The 21,262-nt window shown below is 32.5% G+C and overlaps 3 protein-coding genes across 3 annotated transcripts; 1 reads left to right on the forward strand and 2 right to left on the reverse strand.

The window, feature by feature from the left end:
• Window positions 1-1,369: 1,369 nt before the first annotated feature.
• Window positions 1,370-2,697, reverse strand: Z-ISO (15-cis-zeta-carotene isomerase). The gene is made up of 2 exons (XM_089783540.1): window positions 2,272-2,697; window positions 1,370-1,423 (listed from the first exon to the last, which is right to left on the reverse strand). The coding sequence occupies exons 1-2, from the start codon at window positions 2,695-2,697 to the stop codon at window positions 1,370-1,372; spliced, it is 480 nt and encodes a 159-aa protein (XP_089639666.1).
• A 3,943-nt stretch (window positions 2,698-6,640) lies between these two features.
• LOC110417012 (Dof-type zinc finger DNA-binding family protein) lies at window positions 6,641-8,012 on the forward strand. Its single transcript, XM_021429172.2, has one exon. It carries the CDS (start codon window positions 6,813-6,815, stop codon window positions 7,728-7,730), a length of 918 nt encoding a protein of 305 aa, XP_021284847.1. The 5' UTR covers window positions 6,641-6,812; the 3' UTR covers window positions 7,731-8,012.
• A 1,491-nt stretch (window positions 8,013-9,503) lies between these two features.
• Window positions 9,504-11,492, reverse strand: LOC110417193 (uncharacterized). The gene is made up of 6 exons (XM_021429424.2): window positions 11,095-11,492; window positions 10,830-10,944; window positions 10,456-10,537; window positions 10,316-10,367; window positions 10,181-10,235; window positions 9,504-9,873 (listed from the first exon to the last, which is right to left on the reverse strand). Exons 1-6 carry the CDS (start codon window positions 11,488-11,490, stop codon window positions 9,794-9,796), a joined length of 780 nt encoding a protein of 259 aa, XP_021285099.2. The 5' UTR covers window positions 11,491-11,492; the 3' UTR covers window positions 9,504-9,793.
• Window positions 11,493-21,262: the final 9,770 nt, after the last annotated feature.

The raw sequence follows: 21,262 nt of genomic DNA on the forward strand, positions 1-21,262 counted from the left end.
GGAGTCATTTGACTTATCCCTAAATCACATGATAGAGATTTAAAAGGATAAAAAAAAAAGGGAATGGCCTTTGAAATAAGCAATTTAATTAGATTACAGCACTTGAACCACACCCATCAAGCTCTCTCCTATTCCTCCCAATTTAGGAAGATTGAATTCTATAGAAAGGATAGAAAATAATCATCACTCCTATAATCTTTTCTCTCTCTTCTATCCTACCAATCATAAGAATAATGTCTTCACTCTTCCATTTTCAATATCCACTTTACATCCTTCTACTATTCTCCCTTACCAAGCACAGTGTCAGTTCAGCAAATAGCTTTAAACCACATTGATTCTTCAGACAACTTTAACTTCTCCAAAATCCAAATGTAATTGCCATTGTCCTCCTTTTCTCAAGCAAGACCAACTTAATATTCAAAATTGTGAACAACTTATCTATTGCTCCATTTGTAGGAAAGAACCATAGAAAGATGACATTACAAGTAACTCCTTCCAAACAATATGCTCCATTTGACAAACCATCAGCTATTACCTACATGATATCATAAGTATGGCTCAATCTAGATCACATATGCCTTTTTTACCTTTCAAAAGAAGCAATAACCTAGAACCGATTTGAGAAAGGAGACAAGCTGGAGATGTAGAAAAATAAGAAGAAGCCAAAGAAGATGAAGAAAAGAAAGGAAGGGAGAGAGAGAAATGGTCAGTTAATCAATCAAAACTTCTCTAGATGAGTCCTCAATAACAGAAATCTTAGTAAGATATACTCTATAAAAATACAGAGGGAACTGGGAAAATACTAACTTATTGTAATTGAGCTATCATTCCTAAGATAATTTGGTACAAGAATGAGACCCAACTTCAGAAAACTAAGCATCCCACAATTATCCTAATAACTTAACTCAGATTAATAACAAGATCTGACGGATCCGTGAAAGCCACTTCATCACAAAACATGTACATCCTTGCCATTACATTGCATGATCTCAGTTTTAGATCAGTTGATCTTTCTGTACTCTACCTCCAAGAGGTGTTCAAAAGAGAAAACTAATACATTCTTCCTTTTACCTTTTCTGCAACAATCCCTTTGCTCCAATATGTTAACACAATTAATTTGTATATTTTCCACTTTATCAAGTTGCAGGCAATTTGCTGCTTCAGTTAACGCATATTAAAATCCCTCCTTCCTCTTCCAATAAAAAGAAGATTTAAACTTCCCAGTTATGTCCAATTGAGGTTTAATGTTCTGCAAAAATGGTTCACACTTCACAATAAAGTTTCTAAAAGAAATTTAATAAGTTCTTGTGTTATGTTGCGATTAGAACTCTCTGATGGTTTATGGAATCACTTATTTCATTCTTTTAGATTAAAACTCCTTCATATCTGCACTTTCAGAAATAAAATGGTTGACTTCTCTATCCTAGAAACAGGTACATTTATCAAAACAGCTGTAATACACAAATTTTCAGAATGATAAAAGAGCTTGAATGTATATTATTCCAACATCTACCTTCAGCACATATGAAAATAAATTAAATCCCATTAGAAGTACATTCCTCTTCAGTCTAGGTGCGGATTATCAATTAACCGGCCAAAATATACCTAATCTACAAAAGCCTATCCAACTGGAGGACTGCTTGAGAGAATTGAGACCTTCTGAATTGGTACATGACCATTCTTGTGAATGAGTTCCAGAAGATAAAATTTCATGTCTACTCCTTCAAACTGTCATTGCATCTAAAATGTTGTCCCTTTAACTATATAATGTGATAGTTCCACATAAAAACGGACCTTCAACACCGGCACCAATCATTCTAGAACTTCCATTCCCAAACCAAAAGTTATAGGCCCAACTCATGCTTTGTTGAACATACATTCTCCAATAGAAATAGGATTATTATCCGGAGAATTGGAGTTTGAAACATCCAGCAGCAAGTTCATATATTTGTCACATGTCTATGAAATAAATATGGAACTCTACAATCAACATTGAAATATTACATAAAAATTATTAATTTGAAGTTGTGGCGAGTATATAAATTTGATTTTAGGCGTGGTGAATATGATAATAATCCAAATAATAACACAATTATAAATATGCATTGAACACAATATCAACATGAGCAACGTTGTAATTTATAGTAAACATTTAGATGGAACAAGGACACGACCATAAATTTGTGGCAGCTAACAATAATTCAAACTAAAACAAAAATTCACCAGGAGAAGTCTCCAAAACTAGGCTATATCAGGCTAGGAAAAACTAACCTCAGGGCTGTCAGAGAGGCTTGAAACAGCATCGATAAAAGCTTTTCCAAACCCAGTTGAGTTATCAATCCAGGCAACATCGAGAACATAAAGAACAACTCCCAAGATAACAGTAAAATAAACCCAAGAAACAATGCTTTGGGTCCCCAAATTGAAGGCTGCAGAGTCCTCACCCACCAGAGGCAAGGGCTCGTCTGCGGAGGCATCGGTTTCCCCAAGGGAAGCTCGAGCAAGAACTCGAATTCTACAACAATCTGAGTGGAAAGAAGGGGCTTTAAGGAATGCTGGGTTGGTGGGTTTCTTGGGTTTTGGGGAGTGCAGAAGAGAGATAGATGAGATGGGTTGGAGAGGGCGCTTTTGGGTGCTGGCTTTGAGTGGATGAGGAGAGGAAAGTAAGGAGTTTGCTACTACAAGACAAGTTGCCATCTCTCGTACCACAAAGGAAAATTAAGAGACACGACAGGGGAAGCTTGGGAAGTTGATGGGATTACCAAAGTCAGCTCCAAACAGAAACTAACAGAAAATTGTATTTATCCTAAGCTTGTGACTTGTGAGAAAAAGGTGGGATGGTGGAAGAAATTAAATACTTTAACAAAAATAATATGTTTTACCATATAATTTGTTATCTTATAGTATTACTAAAACTTTTGTTATTTAACACTAAATCCAGGCATTATTTAATTATTAAAATGCTTTCAAAACATAATTAATATTAGAATATTGTTAAATGATTTCATGAAAATTATACTATTATAGAAAAGTATTACCAACATAATTTTTTTCATAAGTGAACTAATTGAATTTTATTTATGTTTTTTCAATAAAATTATAAAAAAAATTTAATTTAATACGGATGAATTTGTTTGATAAAGAAATCAAACAGAAGTGTAAAGAGGGATAGAGGAGAGTAGTAAAATATTAAAGTTGTAATTACGTCGGGATGACCCATCAGCATTCTCAAGTGCCAAATTGGTCCCTCGAAAGCGCGGTGCCGGCTGACCTAACTCCAGCAGGGATAACAACATTTTGTCTTCGGTGAGGGATTTGTGTTAAGATCACGACATAAAGATTGGACTAGTTAGGTTCAAGTGAAAAATATCATATCCAGTCTTCTTAGCAACATTTCCTTTTTCTTCTCCGTATTCATCGGTTAGAACCTAGTCATAACGTAACTATGTAGTATGATAACTGAAAACAAGTGTAGTGGAATAAACATAAAGGGCATGGCCTAACTAAATTGGGCCTATGCCAAGCCTAATCCGGATTCCTCATCTTGGGCTTACCCTTTTCTTCAAATTAATAGCCCGCATCTCTGGGCCATTGAATAGTGTTGGAGGGCCATTTTATACCGAATACTCTATTCAGCAAGATTTATTAATTTATGCATTTTGATTTGGTTTCCACTTTTTAACCGTTCTTAGGTGAAAAAAACCACCTAATTTTTTTTTATTTTTGTTGATAATAAACATATAAATTTATTTAAATCAAGGTAGCTTCTTTACATTTTGTACTTGTCAAACATGGATGGACAAATGAAGAAATGAGGAGAGATAAATTTTACTATTAAATTAGCAATTTTTCTCAAGTAAATGTTTTAATTCATTTATCAAGCACACATAATTAAATCTTCTCTCATTTTTTTGTTGGGGTTATAATTACATTTACAAATAATAATTTTAATCACAATCAAATAATTTTTCAATATACATTTGTGAAAAAAAAAAATTAATTTTTGAAATAAGACCTTGCTAGTCACGTAAAACTCTTTTGATTACATATAATCAGTGAGCATGCATCATCGCTACATTAAAACATTTCAATTTCGTTTGTTTCTACGTAATTTAAAACTTAATTCTCCTTATTTTGTTTGTTAAGAAAAATAATACAAAAACCTTATATAAGCATCATGAATCATATATACACAAATCAAACTCAAAATTAAATCATCAAATAAGCTGGAACGTTCTTGACGTCTCCACTCTCCACCACTAATTCTAGGGCCGGTCCCCAAAGTTTGCATGTCAATCCTGTTTTTCTTCTTCCTCCACATAAACATGTGTGCCAATTTACTCTAGCTCTTGCTCATTGAACACTGATTCAGTTTCAACGTGGAAAGCTATTTGTGAAGGTATGGTAGAGAAATTAAGATGGCAATTTCAGAAAGGATTTGCCAAATGCAAACGCAAGCAATGAAAAAGGAGTTTTCGATGATGATATATGAAGTCTAGACGTAGGTGGAGGCTATACAAATCCTCTTAGCTTTGCATCTTTCATGAAAACGACGCAAAACTCCCCCACGTGGGGAATATCGCATGTTGTCTTGAAAAAATATTTTAATCAAATCCCAATAAAGATATGCAATCAACAGCTGCCTTTACCCAAACAATATATGTGTATCTCAGTTGGTTTCATCTTCAAACTTTGCATCACATAATAATTATGCTGTAGTAGCCTAGTTTGGTTTTGCAGGGAAGTGATATATCCAGAAAAGAAATGTTGAGTGTGTTTGCGGTTGTAAAAGGTGCATTGATGAGAGCTTTATCAAAGGAAAAAGGTTAAATATGAAGGAGACTACTCCTCTTGCTTCCAGCTTGTAGGAACCAGGAAGTAAACATCATCAAGCAAGAATAGTGACCACTCAAACAGCCATAAGCTTTATTTTTTTCAAATATAGAGATAAAGAGTGCTCAACTTTTCTCATGTGCATTACATAGCTACAATCTATAGCTTGCCCTGAATTCTTACCTTTTCTTTTTTTCTTTCCTTTTACTTGGTATAATTTTAAGTTAAATATACATTTTAAAAAATAATACGAATCACAGTTTTCATTTATAATATTTTTTATGATATGTTTGTTATATTTATATATAATGTTGCAATCGTTTGATAAATTTATTATCTCTACTTACATATGAAATTAATACATTTTCACGTGATAAATTAGGTTTTGGTTTATAAATTTAATATTTAATAACAACATCTTAATTTCTTTTTGGGAATTTTAATAGTTAGAGAGGATTCGTTGACCAGGACATGTGATGGATTAATTAAGGAATAGCAAGAAAGACGTGTGGCAAGCATTATCCACAAATATCAGAAATCAAGGCCTATTGTTGACTAAAATGAAAGTTAATATTACTACTTAATTACTTAACTAAAGTTTTTTTTTTTTTTTATGGAAGTGAAAGGAAGGAAAGGATGGCACGTAGCCAATGATGCACGTGCAACTCAACATGCCCGCGACGATCCTTCGTTCATCAATCCAAGTAATTTCCCCACAAGCAAAGTACACTGTATTATGTTCATATACGAACCATGCCGACATTTCTCGCTTCTTTTCTTCCGAAATTGCCGTGTATGCTACCCATGTGGTTAGAATTCCGATATCCAAGAAAATAATGTCATTGAATTATGAATAAATGTTATCATCAATCATGACTAAATCAAGCATCTCCATTTCCATTGATCATCATGCTGATTTTATTAGGGAAGTATGACACATATATTATATGTTAAGCAAGACACGATTAATTCAATTAAATATAATTAATTTATTTAACTATAAATAATAAGGTATTTTGTATATCTTAAATATTGGTAATTCGATAAATGATTTTAAATGAAAATTAGATATGTTTAGTAATATAAATTTATCAATTAATATGATCAATTAAATATGTATAAATGTATCATCTATAAATTAAACATGTCAATCCACATAAAGATAAATAATGTTGTTATCATAAATGAGCTGATACCATTATAAAACAAACACATTTAGACAAAATTCAAATCGGCTTTTAACTCTGTTTTGCTTTTATATCATCTTAACTAATGATGTCCACAATTGTGCTTTGATATAGTATCATAAATATTTTTACTATCTCACCAGTATTAAATATCAAAAGAGTTCACGTTAACAAATTAATCCTTCCATTTAAATTCTGACATGTAATCATCCCTTTTTTATAACAAAGAAAATAATCACCAATTATTTTCTTAAGTTATTGCCTATTTAAAAGCGGAGGATATATATATATATATATATATATATATATATATATATATATATATAACACGACACTAGGATTGTTTTGACTTGGCAACTTCAATCACTGTCAGGGTGTGGCAAGGTAGAAATGCACATGATTCAATACAAAGAGCCACATACATCCACCTACTAATGAAACCCAGTTATAGTGCACTACAAAAAACAAAAACAAAAAAAAAAAAAAAGCGAAGAAGAAGAAGAAACTTACCATCACAATCACAAAGCAATAAAAACAACACATCAATGCACTTCCAACTCCCAATCTCCTCCATTTCTTGATCCTGACGGCCGGCCAACCGCCCACTTTTGCACTATCAACGCAACATATACAACCTACAAACCTTACAAACTTCTCCCACATGCCCCTTCCACTAAACTAGATCTCTCTCCCACAAAATTCCTCTCCCTTTTCCCCTTAGATTATCACAACATTAGAGCATTTGTTAATCTTTGGCATTTTGCTAGCTTCGGGTGTGCTTGTAACACAAAAATGTTCACAGTTTGTGACCAGATGTTGCAGTGCCCTCCTAGGCCATTCCCTATTGACAGGAAGTGGAAATCCAACGTTGAACTTGCTCCGAATTGTCCACGTTGTGCCTCTGCCAATACGAAATTCTGTTACTATAACAACTACAGCTTGTCACAGCCCAGGTACTTTTGCAAAGGTTGCAGAAGGTATTGGACTAAAGGTGGCTCTCTTAGGAATGTTCCTGTTGGTGGTGGCTGTCGCAAGAGTCGGAGAGGCAAGTTTAGCAGGGTCGAGAAAGGCGGTCATCTTTCCATGAATTATAGAAAGAATTTAAGTAGTTTTGGCAGTCACCAGGATGAGATGATTGGGGTTAGTAGTTCTCCTGATGGGGACTCAGGGAATCAACCAGAGCCTTCTACCGGGACGGATATTGATCTAGCAGTTGTTTTTGCTAAATTCTTGAACCAGAGTACAAGTTTTGATCACCCTGAGGTTGTTACTCAAGAATTGCCTAATGAAGCTAACGAAAGGATTGATGTATGGAGTTTCTTAGAACAAGATATCAGCAGCCAGAATGGTTCATCGATGGAGTGCCAGAAACCGGTAGTTCCTTCAATTCCAGAATCTTTTATGCTTCAAGAAACGCCTCAAGTTAATCAACAGCTAGAAGAGACTAAAAGTATTGAGGAATTGTTGGAAACTAATCACATGACTGCATTTGGGTTACCAAATCTGTTAGCTGATGAAATAGTGCAGGATGCCTTGTGGTCTGATGATGCTGCAAGTACTAACCCAAACTTTGATTTGCAACCAGTGCTGCAGCTGCAACAGTTTGAGTCCTTTCCAGTGGATGATCAGCTATCGATTTCTGCGAATTTGATGATCGAGAATTGGAGTTCCTTTGATCTTTCTGGGTTTGGTCTTTTTTCAAAACCTTGAAGTTTAAGAGACTTTTCCAATTTTATATTTCATACACTATATTCTTTTTTATTTACTTAATTATAAGTTAGCTTTACTATTACATTCCCCCATGAATTGGCTCAGGTTACGGACATCATATTATTTTAAGAAAATATGAATAATTTGCTGATGGGAAAGCAGAGGTTTTTTTTCTTTTTTCTTTTTTCTTTTCCTTTCATTAGTTAAACGTAAAGTTATTTATTTGTATCACTCGTTTGATTCTACAATTTTGTAATACAATCTGTACTTTAAACCTGTTCATCTTTTTCTCTTTAATCTGTCATTTTTACTTCTCTCTTTAATGAGTCTGTAAACCTTTCTCATCCATAATTTATTACTGGTTCCTAATGTTCACAAGAGTTGAGAAATTTTAATGTTGCTTTGGATAGTAGCACAGATGCACTTCTCTCCATGATTTATTCTACACCCCAAATTGTTAATATCAAGTAAATTTCGTTATATATATATTTCAAACTAAATATGAAATTATCCCATTAATTGGTAGCTAGGAAGTAAGAACCCACGAAATTAAGGATGACAGAGGTGGCTTAATTAACTTTCTTTAGTAACAATTACTATTGTTACCGTTAGTGATCGAATTCATTCCGTTGTGATGCACTGCATTTTTATTTGTGAATGAAAATTTTGAATTTATTACTTAAAATAATGAAAACATAAACATTTTAAGCCATTAAATCAAATGCTGGGTAACATATATTACCCAACTTTTAGCTCCGCGCAAACTTTTTCATTTTCACTGTACTGTCATTTTTTGCTGCAATATTAAGGATAAATAAAAAAAAAAGTGTAATATGTGTCATCATCATTGGTATAAGGATGAACTAATGTCCTACAAAAGCGAAGGACCTTCTGATCTATATTATATCCCCAGCAAATGGATGAGAGATAGATGTAAGGAATTAAAAGATTGTCGCCATCGCTCCATGATCACATGCATGTTAAGCTGTATGAAAAATTATTTAATATGCAGCAGGGAAGAATAACACGTGGAAGTAACGTACGAGGCTAGTATACACAGCTCGGGAGGGATTAATGTTTGTGCATCGCGGGCGTTGTGGGCTGAGTCCACCTCTATCAGATTGGCGATACCTTTGGAAATAGTAACAATTCCACCTTTCCGATGCGACCCATCACATGATGTTTGTCGAATATATGTTGAAGGATAATAATGACGTGATTGAGATGGTTCGAGTTCGAAATTCCAATATAAAATAAACTAATACGGATAGTCACTTTAAAAGTACAAATTGAAAATTGAAGGAGATCACCTTCTACTATGTTGTATATTTTCAATTACCAAATGAAAAGTAACATTTTCACGTCTCACCAATTATTTTCTTAAGTTATTGCCTAGTTTAAAGCAGAGTGTATTTGCATTGACGGTCTTGACATTTATTTCTTCTTTTAATTGGGTGTAATGTAACAAACTGTTTTCAAAGTAGAACTCTATATGATCTCATCCACACAAACTCTATTCAGCATTCATGTCGGCTAGTATAACCCACATCATCGCCTTCCTCTCCGGAGCATATATGAATTTGATAGACTGTATAAGGATATAAAGCCAACGTAAAATGTTACCTGCACAATGTTCTATGCAAAGATGCATTGAACGATTTCAACCTTTAAATTTTAGTTTATATTTATGTGATAGTCAACTGTTTCTTTAATACTCATTTAATTTTGGTTTTGACTCATCTATGTCAAACTTAATATAAGAATGTATGAGTATGACAATGAGTTTGTACTTGTACTCACCCGCATGCACCAGGAATGAGATACAAAAATATGGAAGAGTGAGACAAGAAGATTTTTTATGTACATGCTTAAGTAAAAGTTACTAAAACTGAAAGGTGCTAGCCTTGGCTTGATAAAGTTCTCAAGGGATTGTAAGCATTCCGGTAGTAGAAAATATATCAATGACAAGTACACACTACACTATACGTTGGCATGGCACCAGTATTTTCAGGTTCTGTAAAAGCAGGCACAAATTAACAGCAGAATTCCGGTAACTCTTGGGGTTAGTTCTTCTTATAAGCACCAAGCATTTCTAGAAGCTTGATTAGTCCCTCATGTGTTCCCTGGGATCCTGTCAGCAACTCTGCAAAGATACAAGAAGCAAATTAGCAATATTAATTATATATACAAACCTTTTATGTGCTTTTTTTTTTTTTGTTAATTTGGGGATTATGTATATCAGAATTAGGAATATTCTACTTCCTAAAATTGCACAAATCAATTCCTGACTTCTGGAGAAGTTTTTTAATACATTGGAGGAGCTAGCGAAGAATCTGAATTTGAGATTTCTGTCCTAAATGCAGGGATGGTGATCGAGGCAATCGTCAGTGAGGATTGGAAAAAAGATGACCTTTGTTCATAGAATGAGTTGATTGGAAAATGTTACTTACGTTCAGCTGCGAAGGGGAAGCTGTCAAAAACACTGCTTACTGCTTTCAACAGTTTCTGCAAAGTAACAAAACGATTAATGGAAATTAACAGAAATTTGTTAATTAAACAAAAGATATCAATGATGTTCTATATACCAGCACCAAATCTCCAGGCTTCACTGGAAATTCTTCTACTCCAGTGATTTTCCTGCTTTTAACAAATATGTCATTAATTCCCTGGTTGTCAAACAAACTCGCAAGTATCATCTGCTTATATATTATAACAGAAATTGAACCTGATAATAAGCTTTCCATCAACTTGTTGACATTCAAAGAGACTGCAACCATTAGTAAATGGTATCTCTTTTCCCTTCCACTCTGCAAGAAATTCACAGTTGAATGTCAGTTGGGAGGAGGTACTTAATAACCAAGCTATTGTAATTATGTCAGTTCCATTACTCCAATATGAGTACAAACTCAGCTAGCCCGTATCCATTTGTCTGTTTTTGAAAATTGTTGTCCATGCTCAAATGTAGAAACAGCCTTCTTGGTTTTGAAACCTAATTGATAGGTTGCTCAGGGGAGATGAAGTTTCATAATTCAAACCAAGCGAGACCTTGCCTAGATCGAGGATGCCATTGGACAAATATACAACGACTAGAATGCTCACCTAGATGCCAAGTTACACATGCAGTTAACTTCTCGCCTTCCATCAAAGTATCAAGGACAAAATGAACATTTTGCCCCATTGCCTCCATCAAACCTTGCAGAAAGTTTATGACACTCTGAGAATATATAGCACTATCAGATTGGTCTCCTTTGAAGCATTTGGTTTGTTTTTATTCTCAAAAAAGAAAAGCAACACTGATTGGTTTTATCGGCATCAATAATAAAAAAAAAAGGTTACTGAACATTGAAAGAGGCGAAAGAAAGACCTGTTTTCCACCAAAGGGGATGTAAAATATGAGGTCCTGAAATACACAATCATGTGAAAGAAGTTGGTCCAATTTTTGGGTGTCCTTGACATTTATGGCACTATAGAAATCCTGGATCAAGTCTAATACAGAAGGCGTGGACCACTGGGGAGCGATCCCGCATGACCCATCATTACTGCAACAGACCCTCCATTCACCATCTTTGATCTTACTGCCATAATTCGAGTGCTTCTTCTCTCCTTCTATTCGTAGTTGTGTAAATAGGGCTTTAGAGTTAGGCTGTTTTGTGACTAGATTGATGGAATGCCTGGCATTGCCTGGTTGAACAATAGACAATGGTTTGAAGTTCCTGTTTTGGCCCAGGTAAGATCCTAAAGAATTTTGAACAGAAGCCATAAGAGAGAGAGAGAGAGAGAGAGAGTAAATTTTAATTGCATTTGTGAAAACTTATAAAGAATACCTATTGGCGGTATTCTAAGATTGTTAGTTAGGCAAAGGATTGATGTTTCTTTTCTTCTTGGTAAAGGTAACGGCTTTCTATGCAAAGACCAGGAGGAAGGCATGGTTGCATCATGTGCTTGGGATTAAGTTGTGGGCTTATTTATAAAGGGCGTGCTGAGAAAAAGAATTTCTGGTTTAAAGCGTATAGGGCCGTGGCTTTGGAATTTTGGAAGGCCGCAAAATAGATTTTATTAATAGAAGAAAGATACAAAAACTCTAACATTAGGGGTAGAGATGATGATGGCTGTCCGCAACAAAGAAGCATAGTATCAAAATAAAAATAGCCACCTGAAAACGAACCCCAACCAAGAGTTAAAAACAAAAGCAAAGAAAGCAGCCCACGGCCCAAATGAAGTATCCACTTAATCGACAATCAGTCATTGGATCGATTAACCACAAACTCAAATAATCTTGTTTTAAGATTTTATCTTAATTAAAGTCACTTGACTAATTAATTAACACTTGATTAATTTTATTTTAATCAAATTAATTTGATATAAATCATAATTTATAATTGATCATGTACCATTATAAGGAGAAATATGAAATGTGGATAATAATAAAGTAAGATATAATTATTCTAAATAATTATCCAAACATGAAACATTAAACTTTAACATCTAAATGCTAAATATAAATATTTCACAAGTCATCCATATAGCAATAAATGTCAAAACAGTTAACTAAATTATCTAACAAATCAAATCATAAGTTTAAATAGGAGCGCAACCATTCATATGTAGCATCCAATGCCCCATGTAGGTAATCAATGTGATCACTTCCTCAGTTAAGATCCTACTCATCTTTGTTCGTGGTCTCTACCATATAATATTCATATTAGAACCAACATAAGGTATCATATACCTTTATAATATAAAGTAGTATATCTTAACAAATGGTACTTGAAAAACTTCAATAAGCTTCTTCTTGTTGCTCACAATAGTTAGAAACTCCTTGCAGTTTTTCCTCGAATGCTCAAGTTTGCCATAGTGATGGCAAATGTCTTTCTTTTTGTCTTTTTGACACCTCATTTATGTATTAGTGCCTTCTGATTTTGGGATGTTACCTTTTTCCTCTTTTGGATTTTCTTCTTTTTTTGCTTTGTTTGAGCCTTTGAAAAAGAAACAAGAAGTAAAGCTCCTTTTTCTCTTTCGATGGACTTCTCTACCATGTCCAGCATTTTTAGAAGTTTGGAAAGAATAGCTTCCAAACAGATCATATAGAAGTTTAACATGAATTAACTGAAGGTGTCAATAAAAGATTATAGAACTAAGTCAGTACTTAGGTCATGATCCATTGCCAATCCTAATTGTCCAAGCCTCTCAATGAGTCTAATCCTAAATAGTTCTCCCACTATTTTTTATGCAAAACGACAATGCTTAAAGTCATTTCAAAAAGTCTCTTCTAGGATCCTTTTAGTGGGCTAGAACCCTATTCAACATATTATGACCTTGAATGTGCTTAACAAGCCATGATATGTCTAATTGGATAGATAATTTAATTTATTGATCACATCTTTTATGTGACTCCTAAATTCAATTAGGTGACATCACAATGTCTAAGTCTATCATATATACTTTGCCTAACTATTGCCTTTAGTTTCCATAATAATCAAGTTTCTATGCATCTGAATTTTATGAAACTAGTTGAGTAGGACCTATCAATAGCTCAAACACACTCGTATAAAAGTGTGGCCTTGAGTGTACTTAATAAGCGTCCAATTAAAAAAATAGCCAAGTTATCCAGATATATAGTCAAAGGCAACTTAGTCATGCATAGCATGTGACTTAAGGATTTTGTTTTACAAATTTATTAAGGTCTCATTTTACATGCATAGCATTTATTAAATCGCATAAAATAAATCTATCACATACTTACTATTTTGCATTGCATAGCATTTATTAAATTGCATAAAATAAATCTATCACATGCAAACTACTTGAGATAAATATAAATTTTAATTATAGCACAACCATATTGGGCCTAAGTCAATAAATATCTACATACATTCATCAACATGAATATACAAAACTTAAAACATGTATTATTCAAATTGTTAATCATATGAAGTATTTGAGGTTAGTAATTTTTTTATTTGAATTTCACTAATTTCAAAATTTTGGGTTTCCAATTTTTTTAATTCTAACATTAGAGAATTTTACTAATCAAAATTAGTTATGCTTTAACTCCTAATTTCATTAGGATTAGAATTAAAATTTATTACAAATTACAAATTAAAACAATTTTAGTTTGTGTTCTAAAACATTTTAGGCAACCTATTATTAATCTCATTTAATTAAAAATTAAATGTCTATTATTACCTATTCTTATTAGGAAATATCTCAAACAATTTAATCTTTAAATTTAATGTCAAATTAGAATTATCTTCTTGTAAGAAATCAATTCAAAACCAAATTTGTCCATAAATATTTAGACTCCCACTACTATTAGGAATCTAATTCCTTGAAATTATTTAAATTTTGACACCCTTAAATTAAGGAATCACATTCCATAATTTATTAAATCAATTATCAACCTTTTTGAAACATATTCCATAAATATTTAATTATCTAATGAGGATATTTTAACTTTCATAATTTTAGAAATCACATTTCTTTATTTATGGATGTTAAAGTATCATCTTTGACATACTTAATTTTAGGAATCATATTCCTTAAATTGAATATGTCAAAATGACCATAATTATTGAACAAATTCTGTAACTTATCCTCAGCCAATTAACTAATTTAATTGATCATTTATTGGTGTAAAACTTGGACAAATCCTATGTCTTAACCAAGACCATGTCTTGCTGCAAACATCAACAGACATGTCCTAATTACGTGGCATTATGGTGACCTATCTTTATGAATTTAATTCTTATACAATTTATTCTGATAGATAACTCATGGAACTATTTCAGAATAAATTTTTAGAATTTTAGGAGGTAATTTGGCAATTCAAAAAATTCAAAAACCATGACTTTTATCTACAAGTGACAAAATCGATTTTTGAGTCCTTTTGAAACTCTGTGACTTAAACTTAGGAATTTACTTCCTAATAAAATTTATCCTGATAAATAACTCATGGAATTATTCAAGAATGAATTTTTAGGAGATTTAGGAGGTGATTTTGTCATTCAAAAAATTCAAAAACCGTGACCTTTATCTTCAAACGTAGTTCCGATTCTGTCTTTATTTTGAAGCTATGTGGTGGCATAAAATTAAGAATTTAATTCTCAATTAAAATTTTCTTGATAAGCTACTTATGGAAAAATTCCATAAAAATTTTCTAGGATTTTAGAAAATGGTTTTGGCTGTCAAAATATTTAAGAACCATGGCTTGTTACCATAAAGTTAGCAACGGTTTGGACTCCACCAACTCAGTTTTATGGAGGTTTAATTATAGGGATTTAAATCTTTAAAATTCTTAGCCACAATTTGGATAATTTATGAAACCTCCATAAAACTCCTCAGCTAGTTGCTGCAACTAATTAACTGCACAAATTTAGCCCTTTCTTGGTTAACAAGCCAAACAAAATCGTGACTGTCACTGCAGTAAATAACAGTTGTTTCAGCCATGTTTTGACAGCTTTACCTCCACCATCAGCCACACATAATCATCCATCTTGGAACATTTCCAATATGTATTGATCCTTTAATTTTTCATCATTTTATAAAGCACTTAAACCTCATTTAAAAGTTAAAAATTGAACCTTTACAAAAGTTTAGTAGAATCGGATTCTCTTATAAATAACGCATGACAATGTCATCAGATTACCACTTTAATTGTAAAATTAATGAGCGCATCTTATGCACTCACTAATCTTCAAAAAATTGATATTAAAATGAGATTAGTGTGGCAGTAAGTAAGATTTAAAAATTCAAAATAAAATCTGTCTAGAAATCAAAATAACTAGAACACATTGTAAAGTTTAAAACTTACTTCTTTGTTTCCTACAAAACCCAACACCTAATAAGCCTTTCGAATAAGGTATCAACAATTGTTAGACATCTTAATGTGTTAAAATCGAGCCATGGATGGCTCTAATACCATTATTGGGTTTGGCTATGGATGGTATACTAAAAAATAAGTAGCAGAAAGAAAATTAAAACTTTAGAATCAAAACATACCTTCACCTCCGAATCACCATGGTGATATTTAACATATAGAATGACATATAAAATAATAAAATCAGAAGCTAATCTTAGCAACATTCTTTTAATCAGATAGCAATCTCTTTAATGAAACCCACGAACACCACAAGAAGTAAGAACCCTAGCCAATCAAGCTCTTGACCTCCAACAGTAGCACACACGATTTCATTTGAGCCTTTCAACAAAGAAAGAAGATTTTAACTAGGCTTTTGTGCTAGTAAAAGGGACAATGTTTGACCCTTTCCACTTCTCACAGGGATGACTGAATTACACACTTGACAAATTACTTAAAAAATATTTTTTCTTCTTCACAATGTAGGTGGCCGCACACTCCTTTTTTTTTTCTTTTTTAACTCTTTTTCATATGTAAAAAAATAGTTAAATGTGATTTATATAATTACATTAACATTAACTTTAACTTTGCAATAAGGCCCTCTATATTATAACACTTTACAATATGGGCTCATGACATAATTAAGCTATTTTAATTAAGCCCAATGGAAATTAAATTGAAATGATTTCCTTATGTTATTGCAATTTTAGCATTATAAGTATAACTATTTATATATTTTGTCCAAAAATTTAATTCAACTCTTTTAATTAAATTTATAAAAGTTAATTACCTAGCATGTAATATAAGTCTAACTTAAATCGTCACTCTCCTAATTTAATTCAAATTCAATCATTGTGTGTGATTTATTAGGTTCTTAACATGTTACCAATCAAATTGATTAATGACTTAATTGATTAATATAAATTTCAATCAGTTAATTTATAATCAACTCCATAAACCAAGATTGGTATCTAGTAATGTATTATGGTCACCCAATCGTTAGGAGAGTTAAAAGGTTCTTTAACAACCTTTCAATGTACAATCTATCAATGTAATTAATTCCCTCATCATATATTTGAAGATTATAAGAACTTGGTATAGTGCCAACTCTTATGACCATCATATTTGTTCCTGCAATTATAATATTAGCTCTATAGAGACTTATAAAGCCTTTTCATAATCTCATAATTACCTTAGCTACTAACTTCAACAAGCTAATATTAACCAAGAACTGATAAAATATATCTTCTAAAATACTTGAGGTGATGATTATTATCTTGACTACTCATTTGTCTTCACATGCTTAATGCTATACCCAAAAGCATCTTGGTTAAGCACTCGTAGGGATGAAATTAAAGTATATCACTTCATATATAAGACAACCTAGTGTCTCAAGTCTAGAAAGTATCTACATGACTGACAAATGAGAAGTGATGTATAGACACTGGTGTGTATTACCAAATGCAATTCTCATGGTAAGTATGTTTAGTGAACTTGTTCTCCTAAGCAAGTACCTACATTTTATTTTGAAGTATCTCTATTCTTCAATTTATGAGATCGATTGCTTGCTTCCAAAGTAAGGAACATAGAATGTATCAATCTCTAAGCATAATTGATATCCAATCTCAATGATACATTGACCAGGAACATTTTGAGATTATACTTTGATGCATAGGGATTTCATAATTACAACCCATAATAGTTTTCTTGCAATGCATATTAATCTCATGGACTTTATATAATTAGACTTATAACTCATTATAATTAATGTTTTATTGATGAAAAAAAAACCTCTAATCATTCAATATGAATGATATCATTGCATGATTGGAACCAAGCCATAACCAATCTCAATTGGCTTCAAAGCTCATCCAAACACAACGAGCAAGTGGTTTTGACAATTAAGCTATCTTTAGGACCCTTTTTACCATAAATATGAATTACAATGCTTCCCATGCAATTGAGCAAATGTACGTTCATATAAAAAAAAATCTTAGTTATGTAAATGCATGTTCTAAATATGTTTTGGATATTTGCCATATATCGATAAATAACGATGGGAGACTCTATTTTGTCATATATTACATAGCAATTATCCCTATGCAATGGATGCATGATGCAAGTGAATGGTTGTAAACAGATGAAATTAAACAAGTTAACACAAAACAACATATAATACCAAAATCATGTGTACCTATCTTTAGGTGTTTTCTATGTGACATGGTAAAAGGGCTATAGGTAGGGTTGGCTCTTAAGGTTCACTATTTATGCTGGGATTTGAAACAAAGTTAAAGATTCTCAAATTGTTCCCCACTATCGTCCACTCTAAACTAGTAAGGCAGCCCAATCCTCATCCATTATAGTCTACCAATAGAAAGGTTCAATTTGAGTAAAAGTATTTCACTGGCTCATATGGAGGTTATCACCTTACGAGAGCAGAGATACTCTATTTCCTTTTAAAAGATACAAAAGTTAGGTAGAAGGCTTATGCATGCATGCATAAAGAGTGGTTGAAAAAGCATATTATACATACAAAGAAAAGAAAAACACAACAAAAGAAAATGGTTATAAAAATTGAACTATTATTAACTATAAGGCTTTTAAGACAATACATAACTGACTATTGGCTCAACTTTTAATTTTCCAGTGGAGTTTCCAAGTTGTCGTAACGTGTAAGTCTTGAAACTCAACTGTTTGACGTAAAAAGAAGTTGATATCAATCTTTTTTGTTTAGGTGTGATGAACCACCCATGTGAATCTATTTTTCTAATTAAGTCTTAGGCTTAACTTAGACTCATTAAAAAAAATAGGTTCTAGTTTGCGAAATAGATTTGGGGTTCGAAAGTTCACTTACATATGAGGAAGGTATTAACACCCCCACAATACCCATTTAATTGGTATCCTATTAATTATGTGTTCTTTAAGTCTTATTTTGTAAATATAGATTAACATTCAATTTTATTTCTAGTACATATTTGTATTTTGTTAGTTTTTTTCAGTAAATAAATAAAAATTCTTGATATTGAAAATTTCTCAAAATCTCCAAACACTCATGGCATAGTTTTGGAAAATTTTCGCACTTATAAATTCTTAAAAAAGTCCCTTTTGGCATTCTTGAAAGCTCATCATTGTAGAACTTATTTATTTAATTCTATAATTTTTATCTTTTTTATGTAAATCCTTTGATATCAAAAATTTTTCAAAACCTCCAAACGCTCATGACATAAGTTTAGACAATTTTCTCACCTAGAAATTTCCAAGAAGCCACTTTTGGCATTATTGAGATTTCATCCGTTAGAGAGCTTTCATAAATTAAATAAATTCCTAATTTCAAAAGACCAAAAAAATGGATAAAAAAATCATAATCATAAAAAAATAAATAATTCAAAGGTGCATGAATTTAAGTATTAAAAACAATCAATTAAATAACATACAAAATAAAAAAAGAACTCACATAATTGGGTTGAAAAACGTAAAAAGAAAACCAAACTATTTAGGCAAAGCTACTTAAATGAATTTGCATGGGCTGAAATACCAAGTGTGTAATGTCAGAAATGAAGAGCTTTCTCTAAACCCTATTCAAGAAATTAAAACACTTTTTCTGCTTCTCTTTCTATTCTCTCCTTTTAATCAAGATAGATTATTTAGAAACTAAATTGATTTTCCTAGATCTAAAAATGAAATTCAAACCCAAGGACCCAAAAACTTAAAAAATTTTCTCTCCTCTACCAATTTTTTTTTTCAATTTTCTCTCCTCTTTTTTTTCCCTCTATCCCTTTTTGGCCTTGATGCTTGGCTATATTTATAGCCAATGTGTTCTATTCCTTCTTGAACTAGTTTCTTGAGTTTTAATTTAATCTAACTTAATCTCTCTTAAGATTTTCAATTTAATTAGGATTGGTGCAAACATATCTTTGTCTTTTCATATTTATCTCTCTTTTTTTATTTTCATCTTTTTTTAAAAGCACCCTAGACATATTAGTTGTCTATGCATGGTAATGGAACAATCTCTATGGCTAACCGGATCAAGGGATGGAGAAATAAGCTTTTCTCCGTGTATGTTGGAAATTTGAGCTCAAGGATGGGTTGACGAGTTTAAGGGATGTGTTCCAAAAATATGGAATGATGGTGGATGCATACATTGCAAGATCAAAAGGGAGGGTGAAAGGGCTAAAAGTTCTTTTGGGTTTGTGAGATTTCGTTACCTTGAAGAAATGGAAAAAGCAATTAAACAAGGGAATGGTAGATTTCTGGAAAGAAGAAGGCTTATTGTAAACAACATTTTAGCTAGTAAAAGTAAGGCAAATGGATGGATTAGGAGACAGGTAGGGGTTCGGGAAGTTAAGAAGGGTTAGGAGGTGGAGACACTAGGTCAAAGGTCTTATAAGGAGGTTCTAATTAAGTCTGTTAAAAGTCAAAGTGTTGATAAAAGGAGTAAATATGCTCTGAAAGGTAAACTGAATATAGGTACGTTACCCAAGAAAATTAAAGCTAAGAATGATTCTAAAATGGGGGATTAGATGGTTATCAACATTATGATCTTTGAGAAAAAGAGCGAATGACTGTGTAAAAGTGTTGTGGCTCGAATGAAGGAGAATCATTCCCTTGAGTTTATCCAATCCAGACTTTTTTAATGAAGGAATTATTGTGAGGGTACGACCTATAGGCTTGTTTCGAGCTCTAATAACTTAAAAAATGAGTTGGATATGAGAAATGTCTTGGAGTTAAGAAACAAGTTCTTGCCTCTTAGTTCGAATCTATTGTTCCATACTGGGAATTTCAATAAAAGGTTGGAGAAACAGTATGGCTTAAGATTAAGAATCTCTAAATTCATTTATGGTGTAAAAGAGTGTTCAACAAGATTAGAAGTGTTTGGGGTTGGATTCTAAGGCTTAATGTCACCACAAAGGATAGACAAAGGTTTGATTTCGCCCATGTTTTATTAAAACTAGACATCTCTAAAAGCATTCTTGATTGGCAAGAATCTGTCATCAATGGCTATAAGGTGGTTTTGAAATTGATAATTTTTGTCTTTGAGCCAACATGTGAGTAATGTGTTACAGACGATGGCTTCCATGAACAAGAACAGTTAATGAGGCAAGCTGTGATTAGGGGAACATTGTTGGTGTTGTCCAGAATGGGAGAAATGACTCGATTACAACAAGGACTAATTAGTCATTTCGAGGAGGAAATTTCAAACAAAACAACGGTATTCCTTAGGAAGTGAGGTGAGTTTCCTAAAGTCTGTTGCTGCTTGTGGGATTCAAAATTCTAAACCTTGTGGTGACCAAAGTATGAGTTGTAGTGGGTTCTTTACTGGGCCAGAGGCTAATCCATGTGACATAGAGCCTTGTGTGTTGGAATGAACCCTCAACCAATCAAGATTAGTCAAGGCTTAGTTCCAGACATGCAATTGTATCATTCATATTAAATAATTAGAGATTTTCATAAATCATTCATATTGAAATATCAATACCTCAAATCCAAGGTTCCAAGATTATCATTGTGATATGCACATAGAGGTGGCTAGAACTTAGCTATGAATTTTTAAGTCAAATTTGAGGATTTCTTGAATAAAAATTAAATTAAAAAATTCAAATTGATACCTTGATAGAATTTCATAATAAGATCAACAATATTTATGGAAAGGTGGGTACAACTTATGTAAGATTCCATA

The sequence above is a fragment of the Theobroma umbraticum genome, unplaced genomic scaffold, assembly GCF_002168275.2.
Source record: "Theobroma umbraticum cultivar Fairchild unplaced genomic scaffold, ASM216827v3 scaffold_51.0, whole genome shotgun sequence".
NCBI classification, from domain to species: domain Eukaryota; kingdom Viridiplantae; phylum Streptophyta; class Magnoliopsida; order Malvales; family Malvaceae; genus Theobroma; species Theobroma umbraticum.

Coding starts and splice junctions, on each gene's coding strand:
- LOC110417193 (XM_021429424.2), bottom strand. CDS start 11,490: ATGGCTTCTGTTCAAAATTCTTTAGGATCTTACCTGGGCCAAAACAGG. Junction 10,945..11,094: donor TCCCCTTTGGTGGAAAACAG/GTCTTTCTTTCG, acceptor ATATATTCTCAG/AGTGTCATAAACTTTCTGCA. Junction 9,874..10,180: donor CTTCCCCTTCGCAGCTGAAC/GTAAGTAACATT, acceptor GTATCTTTGCAG/AGTTGCTGACAGGATCCCAG.
- LOC110417012 (XM_021429172.2), top strand. CDS start 6,813: ATGTTCACAGTTTGTGACCAGATGTTGCAGTGCCCTCCTAGGCCATTC.
- Z-ISO (XM_089783540.1), bottom strand. CDS start 2,697: ATGGCAACTTGTCTTGTAGTAGCAAACTCCTTACTTTCCTCTCCTCAT. Junction 1,424..2,271: donor GCCTCTCTGACAGCCCTGAG/GTTAGTTTTTCC, acceptor ACCTGTTTCTAG/GATAGAGAAGTCAACCATTT.